Source organism: Mus pahari, chromosome 20 (genome assembly GCF_900095145.1).
Source record: "Mus pahari chromosome 20, PAHARI_EIJ_v1.1, whole genome shotgun sequence".
Lineage (NCBI taxonomy): Eukaryota > Metazoa > Chordata > Mammalia > Rodentia > Muridae > Mus > Mus pahari.
The window spans coordinates 47,553,146-47,574,429 of NC_034609.1; the positions used below are offsets into that span (position 1 = coordinate 47,553,146).

A 21,284-nucleotide genomic window follows, 5' to 3' on the forward strand; every position below is an offset into this window, starting at 1 on the left:
CTGTGTGACACTGTCAGCCTGACAGGACACAGCTCTGTGCTGTGTGACACTGTCAGCCTGAAAGGACACAGCTCTGGCTGCCTGGCACTGCCTGTCAGCCTAGGTCCTGGAACCACTCAGCAGTGGACACACCCATGAAAGGTTTTCCTGAAGAAGTCCATTGCAGTTAGAAGACCCGCTCTAACCTGGACTGCATTACATGGGAGAAGTCAGGCTGAGCACGGTTGCTCACCTCTCTCTGCCTCCTGACTGTAGAGGCAGTGGGACCAGCTAACGCCAAGGCTCCCCTCCCATGATGGACTGGATGTACCCTTGAACCACAGCCCAGATAACTTCCCTTAAGTTGCTCTCATGGGGGTATTTATCAGAGCAACTGGAAGAATATGAGAGCTTCTGGGAGAGAACACAGGGACACTGTGTCGTGACCCTGATCTTGTCACTGCTTCCTAGCTAGGACATCAAAGGTACAAAGACAAAGCAGGCAGGGGAGGCATCAGCAGGACGCACGGGCTTTCTGATTTTAGGGATACATTTGAAAGTCATTCATCTACTGGGAAACAAGTACCGAGTTCAAGTCCCCAAACCCAGATTTTAAAAAGGCATGCTTGTAATCCCAGCACTGACAGGGCAGAGATGGGGGGATCCCGGAGGCTCCCTGGACAGCCAGGGTAACTGAACCGGTGAAGTTCGGGTGAACAGAAGAGATCCTCTCTCAAAAACGAAACAAAACAAAAGCCCCAAACAACAAGGCCAGCGGTGACACACTAAGAAATATACCTCAGGTTGACATCTGGCTCCAGGTGCACCCGCACAAACAGGCGCATGGACCGGAACACGCATGAACGAGTACACACACAAAATAACTATTCAAAAGACTGTAAACATCATAAACATAATGAGAGTCGCTCAAATGCAGGAGTCACTGGGGCTGCCCAAATCAGGACAATCTTAGATCCACATTGCCCTCAGTAGACCGACTAAAGTCAAATCCATAAACTAGAGCAAGCAGGGCCCTGGGGACAAGATGGAATAGCCTAGCAAGCCACACATTGCTGCAGGGACTGGGGCACAGTGTGGCCTCGAAGGAAAGCACTAAGGGGAAGCCTAAGACCTCACTGTAGGAGCCGACGACCCCACCCCTGAGGTACAGACACAAGAAGGATGAAGAGTGTATCCACACAAAGATTGAAGGTTTTGGCTGTTATCCCCAAATGTAGTTACAACCCAACACTCCTCCGCTAATTGCTGGACGGTGTGGTATGAATTGCGTGCCTACTATCTGGAAGTAACAAATTCAAAACACCCCAAAAGCCAAAACTTTTTTTTTTTGGAACGATATCACATCCAGGTGTGATGGTACAGGCTGCTCTCGGGACAGAAAGTCCAGCTTGGGCCACGTGTCAAGTTCCATGTCGGCTTCAGGGACTTCGTAAGATTTTTGTCTCCAAAACCAAAACACAATTAAGCAAAACAAAAACAAAAAAACAAACCCTCCACACAAGAAACAAACTCCTCATTCTAAGGAGAAGCAGAGGAGCCGCCCCTGAAAAGCACCAAGCCCAAGGCCAGCACAGCACACTACAGCTTATGGATCAAAGCAGAATCCCTCTACAGAGACCTCGGGCCTGCCAGCCTACTATGACCAACCTACCACACTGCCTGTTCCTAGTCACCTGTAAGGCCCCTCCCACCTTCTCCCAGCTCTCCCTCCCATGGACCTTTGGAACCACCCACCCCCACCCCAGTGAGGGGGATGCTGTGTGCCTCAAGGTCACGATGGGGTTCAGCTCCTCAAGGTAATGTGAATTTCAACAACATAAACTCGACGTCTCAAAGCACTCTTGTGAAGAGAAATGCAGGATTCATTCGTACTTGGAAGCTCAGTTTTGTTTGAAGGAAGCTGCTCACAGCAAGACGGAGTCCGCCCCTTCTTTTCAACACGGGGGTTTCCCTGAGAAGCCCTGGCTGTTCTGAAACTCTGTGGACCGGGCTGGACTTACAGATGCGCCTGCCTCTGGCTCAGTCTCCCGAGTGCTGCTTCCATTAAGGGTATATGCACAGCCGTCACCGCTGCTGCCACCATGGGCTTCTCTTTCTCTTTTTAAAAATATTTATTTTTTATGTGTGTTTTGCTTGCATGTATGTAAGTATACTGTGCGTACGCTGTGCCCACAGAGGCCACAAGTGGGTATCAGATCCCCTGGAGCTGGAGTTACAGACAATTGTGAGCCACCGTGTAGGCGCTGGAATCAAACCTGGGTCCTCAGCGCTGCGCCATCTCTTTTAAGACAGTTTCCATCCAGGACTAATTTCTAATTGTTCTTGCGCCATGCTCTGGAATCCTGTGTAAATCTCTTTCCCTTGAAAACCCCTATCTCCTCCATTTGTCACCTGCCCCTCCCCACTCCCTGGAGACTGAACTTACATATCTTTTTATCCCAGAGGCTCAATGTGCTTGCCGAATTAATATCTGGCATGTTTCACTCCCTGCCGACAGAGACTTATCGGGAAAACCGTCGCTGCCCCACTTCAGCAGTGGTCCCCTGCACGTAGTCATCCTGTCCCCCAACCCCCAGGAGACTCACAGCAATGTCCGGAAATTTGTCTAACTACCACCAAGGAGAAAAGTGACAGCAAGTGGGCTTGACATCCTGGCTTAATGGCTCATAAAGCACAAAGCAGACTCCCCCAGTCAAGAATGATCTAAAGTCTCAACAGACATCTATACCATGCCCAGCAGTCCACTTTCAGCTATGTTTGCCCAAGAGAAATGGAGGAACATAGATCATAAAAACACATGCAGGTGGATGGAGGGATGGCTCCATGGTTAAGAGGGCTTGCTGCTCTTCCGGAAGAGCAGAGTTCAGTTCCCAGCACTTGTAACAGGTAGTTCACAACCATCTCTAACTCCAGCTTCAGGGAATTTGATGGCCCTGGTTTCCTTGGGAACCTACACTCGTGCACATACCCGCATGCAGATGCATACTTGCACATAATTTAAAATAATAAATCTTTTTAAATTATGAGGAATTTTTTTTTTAAAAAAATGAGACGTGATAATATGAATGCGTCTTAGAAGTGTAATACAAGCAACATTACTTTAGGAGATAAAAACTCTAGTGGCTGTCTCTAGGAGAGGGAGACAGATGCTGGCTCTGGGGAGCAGGGGGATCTTCTAGGTCTTGAGGTGTCCTTTACTTGTGTCTGTGTGGGTGCGTGAATGCACCATGTAAAATGTCTTTGTGTCTGCTACACTCTCTAGAAATACTTAATTGAGTACAAGACCCCCTTCGTATCAAGGCACATCCCCCAAACCACCTGAAAGGTGATGTTAATCACTTTGGAGCTGAGCATCTGTCCTGATTAGTTTCCACTATCAACTTGACAGCACCTAGAGTCCCCGGGGAGGGACTTCCGCTGACACGAAGCCTAGATCAGGCCGTGGACATGTGTGGGGGACATTATTCTGACAGTCTTCTTTCATGGTTTCTGCCTTCCACGACTTCCCCATCCTCCCTCAATGATAGAACACGGAAGTTTAAGATGAAGTAAACACTTTCCTCCCCCAAGTAGCTTTCAGTCAGTGTCTTATCATTGCAACAGGATGAAAGTACGACAATGCCCCCAATAGCCTTGGTCCCCAAGGCAAGAGCCTTCACCCACTGTGATGGTTTGCATATGCTCAGCCCAGGCACTAGTACTATTAGAAGGTGTGACCTTGTTGGAGTAAATGTGTGGAAGCCAGTCTTCTGCTAGCAGCCTCCAGATGAAGATGTAGAACTCTTAGCTCCACCTGCACCATGCCTGCCTGGACACTGCCGTATTCGTGCCTTAATGATAACGGATTGAACCTCTGAACCTGTAAGCCAGCCCTAATTAAATGTTGTCCACATAAGAGTTGCCTTGGTCATGGTGTCTGTTCACAGCAGTAAAACACTAAGACACCCACTGATGGATCACAAGCTGGCGGCTCTCTAGAGAGGTGGAAATATGAAGTCTGAAGGTAGCCTGACTGAAGGCACATCATTGGAGGCATGCCTCTGAGGAGTGTTTCTTGTCCCTGTCCCTCCATCTCTGTCCTTTCTCTGTGTCCCAGCTGCTATTAAGGCGAATTCCTTACTCCACCACCAGATCTGCCATGACGCCCTGTCTCACCCCAGCCTCCAAGCTGTGGAGCCTCTGGAACCACAAGCAGGTGATTGTCACGTGACCAGAACCTCTCCTGGACTGCCCAGTGCCCTCACTGTTGGCAAGGGTGTAAACAGGGATGCTTCTAGAACATTCTTTTACAACAGGTACCAAAACCTCTAAAACATGCAAAAAATCCTTCCCTTTGATTCTCCTAAGCTGGTTTTAAGTTAAGGGTCAAATCAAGGATGCGTCCACAAACTAAGCTTCGAGGACAGTCATCTCGGCATTGACTTAATAGTGAAATTATAAAAAGGCAGCAGGGTGAGTGGGATGGCTCAGTGGTTAAGGCGCTTGTCATCCAAGCCAGAGGTCCTGAGTGCCATGCCTGGAGCCCATGTAGTGTGGAAGGCAAGAACTGCCCCCACAAAAGTGTCCTCTGATCTCCACATGCACACCATGGCACGTAGTCTGCCTCCCATATCATCTACACACACGTATACAATAACAACTTTTTAAGGGCATAGGCTCGAGGCTCACCAGTGGGGTCAGTGTACTGCGGATTCATTAAATTTTTACAATTTGAAAATTTAATGGGAAATATCCATGAGTCATAAACTGCAATTAAAAATCAGTTCAGCCACCATGATGTGATCTTATATACATGGCTTATATAGCTCTCTCCAGATAGAGAAATACTGTGGAACTAAAAAAAAAAAAAAATTAATAAATTATCTAAAATGAACATGTTTATTATGCTGTTAAGAAAAATATACTGCCGGGCATGGTGGCACACGCCTTTAATCCCAGCACTCGGGAGGCAGAGACAGATGGATTTTTGAGTTCGAGGCCAGCCTGGTCTACAAAGTGAGTTCCAGGACAGCCAGGGCTACACAGAGAAACCCTGTCTCGAGAAACCAAAAAAAAAGAAAAGAAAAGAAAAGAAAAATATACCATCACAGTTTTTAAAAATCAAGGTGAGTTTGACACCCCAGAATGGAATGGGGGACCTTTCACAGGCCCTGCCGGCACCTACAACCACAGTTCCTGGGACAGTAAGTCCTGCCTGCCTCCTGAAAGCAGCACTAAGCTCCTAGCAGGGAGTAGAAATTCTAGGATCTTCCTGTTCTGCCCTGACAAGAGTTACTTATAAAAGTATACTCCTGGGCTGGAGAGATGGCTCAGTGGGTAAGAGCACTGACTGCCCTTCCAAAGGTCCTGAGTTCAAGTCTCAGCAACCACATGGTGGCTCACAACTGCCTGTAGTGAGATCTGACTCCCTCTTCTGGTGTGTTTGAAGACAGCAAGTGTACTTATTTATAATGATAAATAAATTTTGGGGCCAGAGCAAGCGAAGGCCCTAAATTCAATTCCCAACAACCACATTCACAACCATCTGTATAGCTACAGTGTACTCATATACATAAAATAAATAAATAAATATTTTTAAAAGTACACTCCTGTGTTAAAATCCACAGAACAGCAACCCCATCTCCACCTAGTGAAAAAAAAAAAAAGATTTTATGTATTAACATGGAAATAAGCCAGGGAAGGTGGCAGAGCTGAAAGAAGTTCTAGTAACAAAAGGGGGTGGAATCGCCTATCCTGAGGTGTCAGGTAAGACCAGGTGGATGCCCGCCACCTGGCCAGGTCTCTCCACCTGCCCTTACAGCTAGGAAGCTAAGACCATCTTCCTGTGCAGAAATGACAACTTCTCTACCAGAGTCTGTGTGAACATGAGGTGTGAGAAAGCACAGACGAGCAATTACTGATGTGACCCACACCAGGAGCTCCAGGTTCCCTACCGTGGGCAGCCTTGGGATACAGAGCTCCCGGGAAGCCATCTGCACTGAGCCCGCAGGGCTGCTAGGCTGTTAGGCAGCACTGCCCCGAGACTGTGCTTGCAGCTCCCTAAGTCCCAGGCTCCTCAGGCTGTCACACGGCCTGGCACAGAGCCACGACAGAAGGTACCGCTCCCCAGATTCCACAGGAAGACCTCGTTCTCTCCCCGGTCACAGAGCCCACTTAACTCTGGCTTTAAAAAAGGAAATGTTTTTCTCATCTTACTCATGAGGTGAAAAGGCTTTACTAGATGGCATTGGAGCGATTCATGACTGGTTAAGAGTTCAAGGAGTGTCTATGGAGTGCTCGGCTCTAAATGGGACATGTATATCACACCCCTGTCTGAAAGGCTCAGGGAACATTGGAGGAGGGGAAGTGGGAAGATGTAAAAGCAGGCTGGGGTGGGGGGCTGGGGTGATGCAGTGTCTCCTGGACATGAAGGACCACTACCCTCTAGAATTCATAAGATCTCATCTATGTTCCAGCATGGACGGGACACAATAGCTCCCCCACCCTCAGCTAAGGAGCTTTGATGGCTAGTATCTGCTAGGAAAGAGTCAGTTCTCTTTCGGATGTGGTACCTGCTAGGTTGACCATGCTCCAGTGGACAGTCCTACATCTCTGCATATATGGGCAGCAGAAATTGGACTCAGTAGGTTATTAAAAAGAGAGGGGAGGAAGGAAGAGAAAAAGAACAAAGTTGGGAGGCAGATGTGAAGGGAGCAGGGCTGGAAAGAGTTGAGTTGGAGGGAGAAAGAGAGTATGAATATGATCAAAATTCATTGCACAGGTGCATGAAACCCTCAAAAATAAATATATAATAAATAATTGTTACAAATGCTAAAAATAAAAGACTATTTTAATAAACCAGCAGTAAGCCAGGTGTGGTGGCCCACGCCTTTAATCCCAGCACTTGGAAGGCAAAGGCAGGTGGAGGTCTGGGTTCAAGGCCAGCCTGGTCTACAGAGTGTGTTTCAAGACAGCCAGGGTTACACCGAGAAACCCTGTCAATCATCATCATCATAAAAATCATCATCATCATCATCATCATCATCATCATCATCATCTAGTCAGTAAACTCTAAGGACAAAAATTCAACAATGTTAATTTCCAACCCCATATTCCTCTCAGCTTCCCAAGGTCAGTTTCCTACTGGAGTCTCGGAGGTTAGTACGGACAAGAGGGGTCAAACACCACAGAAATCCAGCAAAGCTAGAACAGGCGACCAGAGACTGGTACTGCCTGCTTCTCTGCCTCCTCAAAAAGTAATGGAAGGCACTCGGAGGAGGAAGCCTGAAGGTCAGAAGCCCCAGACACAGCCTGGCTGAATTTCACACTGCTCCCAGGAGAGCTTTGTACACTGCTGGCGATCTGCACAGTGGGAAGGTAAGTGAGACTGACAGCTTGCTGGGTTATTTTAGGGGGCTCAGTTGTTAAGTCTGGACCCTGTTCTCCCAGAAAGCAGTTCAGATCCCAGGAAGACTCTCCCATCTACACAAGGGTTAAAGCACAGACACCAACCTGCCAGTGTTTGTATGTAAGTCTTCCCAAGGGGACCCACACCTCAGAGCAGAGCCTGAGGGAGGTGCTAGAGCCACTCCCCTGCCACTGCCAGCTGTGCTTTCCCAAGCATGCTCCATCCGGGATAGCTGAAGCCGTGGAAAATAGGGATGGGGCTGGGAAGACTTGAACAGTCTGAAGGGCCAGGATTCTCACCAGTCACTACAGAATCTCTCCCTCCCTCTTCTCAGCTCAGCACCAATGACTCTCTACTATATGCACAAAAATCTCCATGGAGCCACAGAACTGCTCTAGAGCAACTCAATATGTAATGGTCCCATCATGCACCTCATTCCTGCCCAAAGATTCAGCAAAGGTCTCCAGGTCTTCAAGGGAATCAAGCTACATTCTCCCCAGAGAAAAGAAACTCTCCACCAGCAGCAAGGGAACGGCTCCATATGCCCATCTGCACGCTCACACTCATGCACAGATACAACTGCTTACCCCACTGGGCAAGTCAGTAAGTCCCATAGCAACCTAGAGTCCTATGCAGTCCTCACTAGACTGCTGCAGCCATAGCAATCGCTAATCTTCTATTATGAAACAATGTAACATTGTAACAGATCAAAACACCACTCTTCCTCTCCCCCCACCCTACCCGCTCCCCTACATCTGTTAAGCAACTGGGCCGAAAGGAAGGGAGAGAGATTCAGGCTGCGTTTGTGGAGGTGTAGAGCAGCAATTGTTGGAGCGTCCCTGATGCTGTAACTTAGCAGGCTGAACCTCTTGGCTGAGCGCTGCAGCAACGGACTTCCTAATAAACGCATCCATCTCTCTCCATGCTCCTGGGCTCAAGGATCTTTTCTGAACAACCTGGAAATCGGAATCTATTTTAAGCTCTGATAAATCACTTTCCTTGGGCCCAACAAGCCATCAACTTTGTCCCTCTCCCCTTTCCCCATGTTTCTCTTGGGGAGCAGGTACCACAGAGGAAATTCTAAAGTAGATCTAAATTTAAAAGAGAGGATCATTCCTAAAGCAGAAAAGCAACACTGGCCACAAATACCAGCAAGCTAATGCCTATGCCCAAGGAACCTCTGAGGGACTCTCAGGAACAGGCTCAAACTCAGTGGCACTATCAGAAAGCAGGATATGACCATAATGACAGTGACAGGCAATCCTGGACTTCATGTTGGGGGTGCACAGTGGACGGAGTGAACAGTGGACAGAGGGCTTTGCTTCTGGACATCTTGACTTATACGTTACTAAGAAATAAAGTTCTGGTTAAATCACTTTGGTGTGTTTACCCTTCTCAATACCAAATCCTTCATCTAAACTAAGCCTAGCCCAGCACAACATCCCTATTTCCCCCTGTGACCTCAGCTTTGCTGAGTTCTCCTCTGTAGACATCTACAGTAGGCATCTTAAGTGCTGCAAGATCAACACAGGATCACAAAGGCTCACAGCACAAAGACTGACGAACCAGGGCACCAGGCTGGTACAGTCCCAACAACCAGTATGGAAAGCAGCTGTCCAGGGCAGGAGGCCTTTGAGGCACAGTGGGAAATGAAGGGTGGCATACAGGAGGACAATTTAGAGTACCATGAACCACAGCCAAACGGCTGGGTTTTAAAATGTACCCACTTAGAACCTTGCATGGTGATGGTAACCCTCCAATCCAGATGCCCATCCACACTGCAGCCTGGCAAGGTTGCAGACCACTCCCTCCAGGGCTGGGCCAACCTTTCCCATTGCCAGCTCCTTGCAGCTAAGTTTCCATACCCAGGCCCTGGAGCCTGCCTCCTGTGCACCTGCAATCTTGATGAACAATAACTATAGTGTCATGTACACTGCCCAAAGTGTGTGTGTGTGAGAGAGAGAGAGAGAGAGAGAGAGAGAGAGAGAGAGAGAGAGAGAGAGAGAGAGAGAGAAACAGACAGACAGACTATGCAAAGGGGCACTCCCTGGTGCCCATTCACACTGGTTGTGTGCACTTCACAGAATATATGGTGTAACATCTGCCTGCCAGGAAGCCATGGAGCCTGAACAGCAGCACTGAGGGTCATATGGGAAAGCAGTTTCCACATCTCAGAAAACAGAAGCCGACCGAGCTGCTGCAAAGCAGCACTATTTTAGAATTCGACTCTGCAGAAGCCAACAGCCAAGGGCTCAGAGTAGCAGGGTGGCTGTGCTCAACTCCAATCGCCTGCCTCCGGATAATCTGAGTCTGGTCTACACACCTTGAAAGTAACTCGGACTAACACAGTGGAATCACCCTTGGCTCCTTCCGGTGCTCAGCGAGAGATCGACTGGCACCACAGGAAGTTTCTCGGGAAAACAGAGCTCAGTGAAGATGCTGAGGTGCTCTGGCACTGGGTTCTTTATGTGCTTCAACTGCGACCGGCCTGACCCCTGACACCTAGGTCCTGTGTACTGCAAAGGACTCAGCCATGCCAGGCGTTTGGATCCCCTCCACCAAAAAAAGCCATACTTTACTGACCCCACAGGTGTGACACTGCCAGACGACGGAAAGCCTCTGGCAAAGTGCTAGCTTGGTCTCCACCCACGAGAAACCTGGGACCACCATCCTGTGCAGTAGGACCCTCTCTGTTTAATCCCTGCTTCCCAAACCAGCTGTTTCCAGAAACACACAGGTGCGGGTCGGGTGTGTCTGGAACCAGTCTGGCCCGTGCTCCAGCCTTCAGACCGCGCCCTGTGTGTCCCTGCACCCCAGTGTCCCCGGTCGATCCTCACCACCGGTATCCTCGAAGTGCGGGGGCGGGCGATCCCTCAGCACGGCGCTCCAGCCCCCACTGGTCTCGTCCTCCTCCAGTTCCAAGGTATCCGCGGCGTAGGGTGGCGGGGCGGTCCCCGGAGGCGCGGGGCGCTCACGCTCATCGTCCGAGGAGGCGGCCGAGGAGGAGCGTGAGGCTGCGGAGGTGCTGTAGAAGGGGTTCCCGCCGCTGTCCGGGCCCGACTCGCCGAACACGTCGTCCGAGATGTGCAGGCTCTCGTAGCGTGCACGGGCTGCCTCCAGCAGCGCCGGAGCTCTCCTCCGCGCGCCCCCACCGCCCTCGGCCATAGCCCCGGCCGCCGCCCGCGCGCCCACACCCCACAGCGCCTCCCAGCCGCACACGCCGGGCCCGGGACCCCCGCCGCGGCCCGTGGCTCCCCACCAGCGCAGCCCGCAGCACAGCGCGCGCCGCCCCGCGCCCGGCCGGCCCGCCGTCTTGGCCGCTCGGGCCGCGCGCCCGGGATGCGCCTTGGAGCTCGGGCGCCGCTGGCTGCGGCCGCGGCGGGAAGAGAGTCAGCCGCTGCCCAGAGCCGCCGCCGCCGCCGCCCCCACCCGCTGCGTCTCCGCCGCGCCCGGCCCCGTCGCGTCCCCGCGCACCCTCCCCGCGGCAACCGCGTTGCGCCGCCGACCTTCCCGGGCGCGAGCCGTGGACCGGGCCCGCCTCCAGCACCTTCAGTCGCTGGCCAATGGAGAGCGCCGGCCTCGCGGGGGCGGGGATAGCCGGTCGCCCCGCCTCCTCGGGGCGTGGCTCTAGGGCAGTCAGTCGCGAGGAGCACCGCCCATAGGCTCTTAGAGGCTCGCAGGCGTGGGGAGGGAGGCGGGTCCCCGTGCTTCGTGCTCTTTGGCCCGCCCCTTGCGCAGCCGCGCCCGGCTCCGGGGAGCTGTCCGCCCAGAGGTTCTGAAATTCACTCTGTGGACACGCTCCAGATGGGTGGCCAGCCGAGGCTGCTCAGCGCTCCTGTGAATTTCAGGTTGCCCTTCTAGCTTCCCCGAGCCTTGCTCTTTTGGGAACCTGAGTCAGACACTAAAACAGTCTCTCCTCCAACAACTATCATGTAAGGACCGCACACTGGAATGAGGTGGCTCGTCATTTCTCACAGTCCTTTGATGCTCACATCTTCTGAACTCAAAATTGCTTCCATGAGAACTATCACCACCTGCGCTCTGGTATCACTTGCGCAGGCCTAGGACAACGCACAACTGGAAGAGGATTATATGATCAGGAAACAAACAGCTGGTCGCCAGGGTTTCAGCGCTCTAACAATGGAGTAGAGTCCGTCTCCTCTCTTCTGGGGCAAAGCATGAGGCTGGCTGGCCGGACCTCCCCTCATCAGAATGTCTTCTCCCCTTCTCCTCCCAAACATAATGCAATAAGTCACATTAATGGTAACTGGGTCATAAAGTCACTTTCACTCCGACATAAAATAAATCCACGTAGATGTGAAGGGCTTGAAACCCTTATTGGGTGTAGTAAATGATAATTACACAAACAGAAGACGATGGGTTTCTATTGCTAAGAATAAGGGTGCTGGGACCCATCTGCCACCGGCTGAGCTTTTCACTCACATCTTCCTGTGCCCAGACCCTGTGACCTGCAAGCCAGGTCTCTGCACAGGCTTGAATCCATGATAATCACAAGCAGCCAGGCTGGAAAGAGAAAGGGACTTACCGATCATCCTCCTCTGTGTGTATTTAGCTGATAAGCAAGAAAGTATTTGCAGAGCACTGCAACTCTCTTGAAAAGGCATGCCAAAGAAGGGGGGGTGGATTCTAGCATTCCTGTGTACAGCAAATTGCCAAAGGCTGTGAAGTGGGTCCCTATAAACAGACTTGACCAGAAAAAGAATGAAAAAAAAGCAGCTAATATGGGTGTGGTTCTGGTCAATTTGCCATCACGGGAGCACGTGACAGAACAGGAACAGTTAAAGCATGGACCCTGATATGGTGCTCAGACCAAGGAAATACAGGGCCTTTGTGCTTTCTGGACTCCTCTTCCAGTAGCTCACATGGGCAGCAACAGAGGGAAGAGGATTATGTACTCAGGCCTGGGGATTTAGTTCAGCTAGCAAACTGTTGCTAAGCATTCAAGAACCCCCTTGGCTTGATCTCCAGGAATGCACAAACCAGCTGTGGTGGTACATGCTTGTGATCCGGAGCACTTGGAAGATGGAGGCAACAGAGTCAGAAGTTCAAGGTCACCCTCAGTGACATAGTGAGATAGCAAGTTGGAAGCCAGCCTGGGTACAGCAGACACTATCTCCAAAAGGAAAAAAACAAAGAGGAGGAAGCAGAGAAAGAAGGAAGAGACCGGGGAGCAAAAGTTTATCAAATAGAAAGTAGAAAGGGGGCATGCCTTGGTGGTGGGGCTGGGGAGATGGTTCAGTGGTTAAGAGCACAGGCTATTCATGCAGAGGACTAGGTTTAGTGCCCAGCACCCAAATGGCAGCTTAGAACTGTCTATAACTCCAGGTGTAGGGAATCTGATGTCCTCTTCTAGTCTCTGAGTGTAACAGGCATGCACACAGTGCTCATACATATACGCATGCAAACAAAAGACTCATCCTAACATAAAAATAAACACATCTTTTCTTAAATTAAACACGGTTGTAATTTTTAATTGTGTCTGAACCTTCTTTTGTCTTTAATTTTATATTATTGATTGACTGATTGATTGATTGATTCATTCATTCATTCATTGCAGTGCTTGGGATTGAACTAAGAGCCTTGCATCCTGGGCTCCTGGGCTGTATTCTGAGCCCCGATCCTCCTTTTACAGTGTACTGCCTTAGCTTGTCTTGTTTTGTTTATTTTTCCTGTTAACATGATACAATGGTCTGACAGGAGCATTTAAGGGAGAACAGGTTTATTCTGGCTCACAGCTTAAGGGTACAGCGCATGGTACATGTCACCATGCCCAGCTTTTTAATACGGGTTCTGGGGAGCAAACTGAAGTCCTTGGACTTGTGAAGCAAGCACTTGACCAGCTGGTCAATTGCCACAGCTCCATTCAACTTGTCGAGGGCTAAGCTGCTAGGAGCTGAGGCAGTCTGTCCTAGAACTATGTCCTTTTCGGACCAGCATTTAAAGCCAACCAATACCACACACCCTCTTCTCCCCCACCCCACCACCACCAGCAGCACACTTGGGACATTACCAGTGAGGTTGGCAAGCAAGAATCCAGGGAAGGGCATGAAGAGGAAGGCAGGGAAGTGGATCCTCATCCTAAGGACTTTTTTTTTTCTCCTTGAGTTGTCTAGATAATTTATATTCCCCTGTGGTAACTAGGGCAGCAGACCCCTGCTGGGCAGCACAAATAAATCTGATTAGTGTTTCAACCTGCCTTTCTTTTTCCAGGGTTTGAAATCATTTTTTTTCAAGTGAATATTATGGAATGTTTAGAGTGAAAAAAAATAGCAAGTTAAGCTTTTATATTCTTAGGTAACAGGGAATTTGAGAGGATCTGTGCTGATTCCAAAACTCTCCCCATGGATTTTGATTTTGCTTTGTAGATAGGCTCGCCTATGTTGTCCATGGTGGGTTTTAGGGGTGGGTCACCCAGTCTTTCCTCCTCATCCTCCTCCTAAACTGTAGTCTCCCTGTGTAGCCCATGCTGGCTTTGAACTCCTAGTAATCCTCCTGCAGCAGAAGAACAAAGTGAAGAGTAAGGTGCAGAAGGCCTTGCACAAAGCCTCATGGAGTTAGCAGTTGAGAGAACACAGCTGGAACAGAGGAGAGAGAGAGAGCTACAAAAGCCCTGTGGATTGGATGGAGCTGAGGCCCAGGCACAGAGGCACATGACAGCTGCCTCAGTGTGCTAGCAACACTGGGTAGACATTTAAGCATCTAATTGGGCATCTGATGCAGGAAGCTGTAACTTGAATGACTGGAGGGCTGGAGAGACAGCTCAGCAGTTAAGCCCGCTTTCTGCTCTTTCAGAGGACATACGCGAGTTCAGTTCATATGTCTAGTGGCTCATACCTGCATGCAATTCCATCTCTACAGGATCAAACACATTTCCCTGGACTCTACAGACACATGTACACTCAAGCTCCTGTGCACACACATGCAAACACACACAGAGATAAAAAGTGAAAAATAAATCTTCAGATGTACACAGTGGATCATGCTCGTATTATATTATATTATTATTATATGTTAACATAATTTATATTACAATATTATAATTTTGTGCAATATAATCACAATATTATAATTTAAAATATTATTATACAAAGCCAGTATTATTATGTAAAGGAGAAAAAAACTGGCTAAGGTAACATAAAGGCCCAGGTTTTTGTACAGAGTGCCCATTTGACTGCTAAACTTTCTCTGTTCTCTGGCTGTCTTTGTCCTTTGTGTCTTAGTTAGGGTTTCCATTCCTGTGAAGAGATACCATGACCAAGGCAACTCTTATAAAGGACAACATTTAATTGGAGCTGGCTTATAGTTTCAGAGGTTCATTCTGTTACCATCATGGTGGGAGCACGGCAGAGGCCAGGCAGGCATGGTGCTGGAGAGGGAGCTGAAAGTTCTCCATCCTGCTCTGAAGGTGGGCAGAAAGAGGGTCTGATTGCACACTGGGTGGAGCCTGAGCATAGAGACCTCAAAGCCCTCCCACCCAGTAACACACTTCCTTCAGCAATGCCACACCTTATGGGCCAAGCATTCAAGCATATGAGTCTATGGGGGTCATTCCTATTCAAACAACCACACCTTGGAAGTGTGTTTTTCTCTTTAAAATTTCTCTCATTGGCTGGACATGGTGGCTCACACCTCCCCTCCACCAACATAATATTTTTATTGATTATTTGGGAATTCCACACGATGGACACTGCTCATACTCACTTTCCAATCCTCCCAGGTCTACCTTTCCCTCTTGTGAAAAGATTAAAAAAAGATAAAAGATATCTCCCAAAAGATTAAAAAAAAATCACTAAGTCTAATTTGTGTTGCCCATATACTCACTGGAGTGTGGTCAAACTCCCAGTGGGCAGCTCCTTAAAGAAAACTGAAACACACACACACACACACACACACACACACACACACACACACACACACACAGAGAGAGAGAGAGAGAGAGACAGAGAGAGCAGAAGCCATCATCTGTGCTCACACCTTTCATACCAGTACTCAGGTGGCAGAGTCAAGTTGATCTCTGTGAGTTCAAGGCCAGCCTGGTCCAGCTCTTTACTGTACCCATGTCTCTGTCCAAGTCTTTGTTCCTGGGCACAAGAACCTGGAAATCCCAACATTCTTCAGAAGCCATGTCTGTATAGTCCACTCCTAATGGCAGCTGCTTAGGATTCCCTTAGCTTCGTTTATACCTCATCCCACTCCCACTACTTACCTTATTGGTACTGTAGCCACGGGATCACGTTGGAAAGGTGACAGCTGATAGGCATTATGTGTGTGTCTGTGTGTGTGTGTGCATGTGTGTGTGTGTCTGTGTCTCTTTGTGTGTGTATGTGTCTGTGTGTGCATGTGTATGCATGTGTGTGTGCATGTGTGTGTTTGTGTCTCTGTGTGCATGTATGTGTCTGTGTGTGCATGTGTGTGTGTGTGTGTGTGTGTGTGTGTGTGTAAGGGGTTGACACCTACACTCTGCTTCAGAGCTTGTCTCCGTCCAGGAAAAGCTTTCCTTCCTGCTGTCGGTATTAATTGTTGTTCAGGAACCGATTGAGCTGCCGGAGTCATTCTCAGTTTACTGGGTCATACAGAAGACATAGGATCACAGGATTTTCTTTGAAAACTGCTAAAGAGAGTGGCATTTTCCCAGAGATGAAAGGGAAGGATGAAGATCTAGGAAAAGATTCCAGGGGTGTTTCCAGACCGTAATGCTGTGCTACCACTGAGGTCACTCTGCTGACTGCTCAACTGTGTCTCGTGTTCACCGTGGTAAAAGGCCCTGCACCTCCACCTGTACCTGCTCTAATGCTTTGGTTCAAGGGGGAATCTGTATGTCCAGACACTGAAGGTCCTTGTCCTCAATTGGTTTCTGACGATCAATAAGGATGCCAATGGCCAATGGCTGAACAAGGGGCAGGACACTTAAAACTGCCCAGGTAGGACACAGATGAACTCCGAGCAGTATTGGCCACTTCCCTGATTGGGTCTTGTGTAGCAGGGGAAGGTTTAGGAGGGCCCAGCCTTTGAGGTAGCCAAGGCATTTAAAAATAAGCTAATGTGTGTGTTTCATTTGAGGATCCAAAAAAAGCTCCTAGGCAGGTGTGCAGGGAGCCAAAGAGGTGTAGCCAAAACTCACTGCTACATGTATCCTCATGAAGGAGAAAGGAAACAAATAGAAACAAATAGAATTTCATAATGTTTAGTTCAAATTCTATCCATTTTCCATCATCCTCCCCAGTAAAGTTTTAAAAAAAAATCAATGTTGGGGTCACAAGCAGTGACCTTGGTGTTGTCAGCGCCACCCCACTTCCCAAAATTCTACCATTTGGATGTAATTCCTGTCATTCTCCTGGGAATTCCATTTCAGGACAGACTGACAAGACTGGGAGAAGGTTCTGGTAAGAGTCAAGTATAACACGTCTACAACAGAACCTGCTGCTCCCCACTGGAGCACTCCCCAAGACTTCCCACAGACAAGCAGGGCCTGTGGGACCTTTATGCCTTTTCATTTTGAGACTCTGCAGGCACTGTTCTTGACCCAACAAGACAGATCAAGACTTCCCCCACCAAGACTTTTGCTCCTACAGGGGCTCCGCCCTCCTTCCTCCATGGCCTGGCTAGATACCTGGTCTTGTCTGCTAGACCAAAACTGGAAGCCATGAACTGATATGTTTCCATGTACAAGAAACTGGACCTTCATTACAGTATGTAAAAGGCAGGGATGCCACCAAGGCTAGGAGAACGTTAAGCTGATATCATGGAGTTGGGGAAAATGCCCAGGTTCTATCACATGCTCCATCTTACCAGAATAGAGGGCACATCATCAGTATTTTAGATAATTGCTATATTTTATATGCACATATGTAAATTCCATGCAAATATATGTAAATATAGACATAAAGACAGATGTGCAGAAATGACATATTAAGAAACATAACAAACGTTTTTATAGTCAATGCAAGACCCGTCTCTACCTCCCTGAATCTTGAAGAGGGATAGTGCATAAGGTTCCTAAATGCCTGGCAGCAACAGGGTGGGCCCTCTGCGGCTTGGGAGGCCTGCAGGGCACAGATTGCCTAGAGGACAACATTCCCCCACTGCAGCAGAGACAGGGCCATTCCTCAGCAGCATAGTAGCTACCTGCTCCTCGCTCTTAGTCTATGAAGGCTCTCCGTTGGAGAATAGTGCCATCGAAGGTGGCAGCAGCCATGTTTCTGCTCCTGAAAGGTCACATGACTCTGCCCTCCTTTTCCTCACCCGCCCCTTCCATCCCCGACGAAGTCTTCCTCAGTCCAAGTTGAAACCTGAGCATGTGTTTCCATGATAAGCAGAAAATTGCCTGGCTTTAGAATCAACTAATTAATAATATTTTTTTTCAAAATATTAACATTGTGTTTTGTTAAGGGCATCTCCCTTGGTTGTGAAATCTCGTGTTCAGTAAGACACTGACAGCCGGGTGGGAATGAGGTCTTTCCGAGTGTCAAGACAACTCCCTAATCACCTCACTGCATAGAACAGGGTCTCAGCGTGTCCCTCAAATGTCATGCACTGGGAACCTGGCTACCTGTGCAAGGGTTAGATTTCTGGTGAGGTCATAGAAGCAGGGGCTGTCAGCTGGGGAGGGAGAGAAGGCGTGAATGAGCACCAACTGAATCCTTGATTTTCAGCTGCTTCAGGGGCTCCAAACCACTCCAGGGAGAGGAGTCTTCTCCCGTTCCCACAATGCTCCCTGTCTTCCAATCCTGCCTCAGAACCAGCTTCACCGTGGGCAACCCACGGTGGTCTAGGGCGACTCTTGGGAGGGGCAGGAGCTCGGGTGATGCTCTGCTGCTCTTGTCTTGCAGTTGTGAGCAGCTTAGCTCTGTGCTTGGATTGTTGGATGAGGCTGATGTTTCAGTGGTGAGGGAAGCGTGTGTGTGTGTGTGTGTGTGTGTGTGTGTGTGTGTGTGTGTAAGCAAGGATGGAGGGAGGTGTGTGTACGGTGAAGGGAGATCCCAGTCTTCTTGTTTCCAAAAGGAATTCGCTCCTCTGTAATAAGAGCAAAACCAAATCAGAACAGAAATTCAGCTCGCACAGTGGAAATTCAAGGTCAAGGTGAGAGCGAGTCTGGCTCCTCCTCAGCCCCTTTTCTGGCCTTGCTGATGTCATCTTTCTCTGTTCTCATGTGCATCCTTCTGTGCATCCTGTGTTATTATATCTAAGCACACTGTTGCTGTCTTCAGAAGCACCAGGAGAGGGTGTCAGGTCTCATTAGGGATGGTTGTGAGCCACCATGTGGTTGCTGGGATTTGAACTCAGGACCTTCAGAAGAGCAGCCAGTGCTCTTAACCACTGAGCCATCTCTCCAACCTGCATCCTGTGCTCTGGTTTCTATTTCTATTTCTTTTTTTTTTTTTAAGATTTATTTATTTATTATATGTAAGTACACTGTAGCTGTCTTCAGACACTCCAGAAGAGGGCATCAGATCTTGTTACAGGTGGTTGTGAGCCACCATGTGGTTGCTGGGAATTGAACTCAGGACCTTCGGAAGAGCAGTCAGTGCTCTTACCTGCTGAGCCATCTCACCAGCTCCCTGATTTCTGTTTCTATCAGATCAGATCAGGATACACCCTACTGCCCTGGGATGGCTATTGTTGGTTGTCAACTTGACTACATTTGGAATAACCATCCCCCTGCCCCCTCCAATGGGGCAAACGTGAGAGGTTTTTTGTTTGTTTGTTTGTTTGTTTTTGTTTTTTGCTTAATTTGAAGAAGAGTCACTTCTAATCTGGATATTTGAGGTGGGAAGACATAGTTTTATTTCACATTTTTTGAGATGGAAAGACCCTCCTCTAACCTGGGCCACACCTTCTAATAGAGGCCTATTTAAGGCATGGAAGAAGGACATGGCTTTGCTCTTTGCCTGTGTCTTCTTACTAGCAAGTCTGTTCCTTGGCTGGCACCAGAGCCTGTGTTCTGAAGACAAGCTGAGTCAACTAGCCCCGTGAGCTGGTAACTACTAGCACCTTCCATCCATAGACTGCCATTGCTGGGTTAGCTGGGTCAGTTGGACTTACTAGCCTGTAAGTCATACTGATAAATCCCCAGATGTGTGTGTGTATTTCTATATATGTGTGTGTACATATACATATACATATGGAGAGAGAGAGAGGTTCATTCTATAAGCTCTGCTACTCTAGAGAACCCTGACTCATCTATGCTCCTACATGCACCTCATCTTTTAAGAGACAGTTTCTCTAGCCCAGGATGGACTCAAAGTCCATCTATATAGTTAAGGATGGCCTTGAACTTCTGATCCTCCTGCCTCTGCTTTTTGGGTGCTAGGACTACAGGTCTGGGCCACTACATTCAGTGCTTTATAAAGTGCTGTGGATTGAACCCCGGGCATCAGGTATATGAGACAGGCATTCTACCAACTGATCTACAACTTCAGGTCCCTTTTACTTAATGACTTCTGTGACGTCTCTGTCTCCAAACATTTTCTGCAGTATCAAGACTTCTGACGACAGCACATGGGTTGTGGGACTAACAGTCACAATTCAGATACTTACAACAGGAAAATTGCATTTGAAACTAATACGTGCCTTTTAATAATTACATTTTTGTTGTTGTTGTTGTTCTCCTCAGTTTATACTAATACATATCTGTAGCTTCCCGGTGAAACCTGCTGTAGAAGAACAAAGATGCTCTCCTATAATTCCACATGTCCACAATCAAAACAAACCAACGGCCTGTAATTTGGGATCTGACCACCTTATGTTCAGTGACAGAAAACACCTGCCTGGGGCTTTTCCTTTGTTCTAGCACAAAATTAACCGGGAGAGGAACTGAACATTTGGGCATCTCTGTGGACTTTGTTTTTAATCCTACTTGATGCAGTCGTCCAAACCTAATTAGCTGCTGGCTACACAGAGCAGGGATGAGGTTAATTACATGTCACTAGCCGCTGTGGGTTCCTTTCGTTATCATTAGTGTTTCCTTTATTTTTACACATAAGAGACGGGCTTCATTCAGAACCTGAAACTCACCAGATGAAAGATATTTTCTGGGCGTCTTCTGTACCAATGCAGTTTTAATTGGTTAAAGAAAAGCCCAATGACAACAATAATAACATCTGTTTGCTTCTCTGAAGAGCCCATCTCTCTGTTCTGTTTCCAGTGGGGACCTTTCTCCAGGAAGAATCCAGAATGTTCATCAAGAGCTCATCCCACCAATGTTGCTGTCAATACTGACAGAGCTGCAGCTCCGTGATGCAACCCGCAGCAGTCTGAGGTTAGGACTCCTCAACTGAGGCAAAACAAGGTCCTTAGCTTTAATACAGGAAAGACTTTTGGATGAGGCAGTACAAGGTAGAGTTGGAATTTATGAAAAGATCTGAATACGGATCTAAAACATGTGGGTCAAGAAAAAGTGAGGCACTTGGAGACATACAGAAGAAGTGTGTATGCAGGTTCTTTTTAACTTTGTTTTTATTTTTATGTTATTTTATGTGTCTGCCTGCCTTGCATGTCTGCACACTACATGCATTCCCAGTGCTCCTGGAAACCAAAAGAGGATATCAGATCTCCCAGAACTGTTGTTACAGACAGTTTTAAGCAGCTGAGTGGATGTTGCAAATCAAACCAGGGTCTTCTGGAAGAGCAACAAGTATTCTAAGCTGCTGAGCCATCTCTCTAGCACCATATGCAAATTCAATAAAAATTTAAGTTATTGTTGTTGTGTCAGGGCCTTACAAGTCCTGGCTGGTCTAGAATTCACTGTGTGGCCCAAACTGACATCTAACTCTACTCTTTCCTCAGCCTCCTTTGTGCTGGGATTCTGGTTTAAACCATTGCGCCTGCATTTTGTCTTCTTAGAGACAGGATCTCACTGTAACCCTAAGTAGCCCAA

General features: G+C 48.4%; 1 protein-coding gene across 1 annotated transcript in view; it reads right to left on the reverse strand.

Annotated features, from left to right (window-relative positions):
* Nucleotides 1–10,555, reverse strand: part of Pgbd5 (piggyBac transposable element derived 5) — a 64,503-nt gene extending 53,948 nt beyond the window's left edge. The window contains exon 1 of the mRNA XM_021220458.2: nt 10,225–10,555. Coding sequence (XP_021076117.1) covers nt 10,225–10,552 — 328 coding nt within the window. The 5' untranslated portion in view covers nt 10,553–10,555. The remainder of the gene's footprint in view (nt 1–10,224) is intronic.
* Between the last annotated feature and the right edge of the window lie 10,729 nt (nt 10,556–21,284).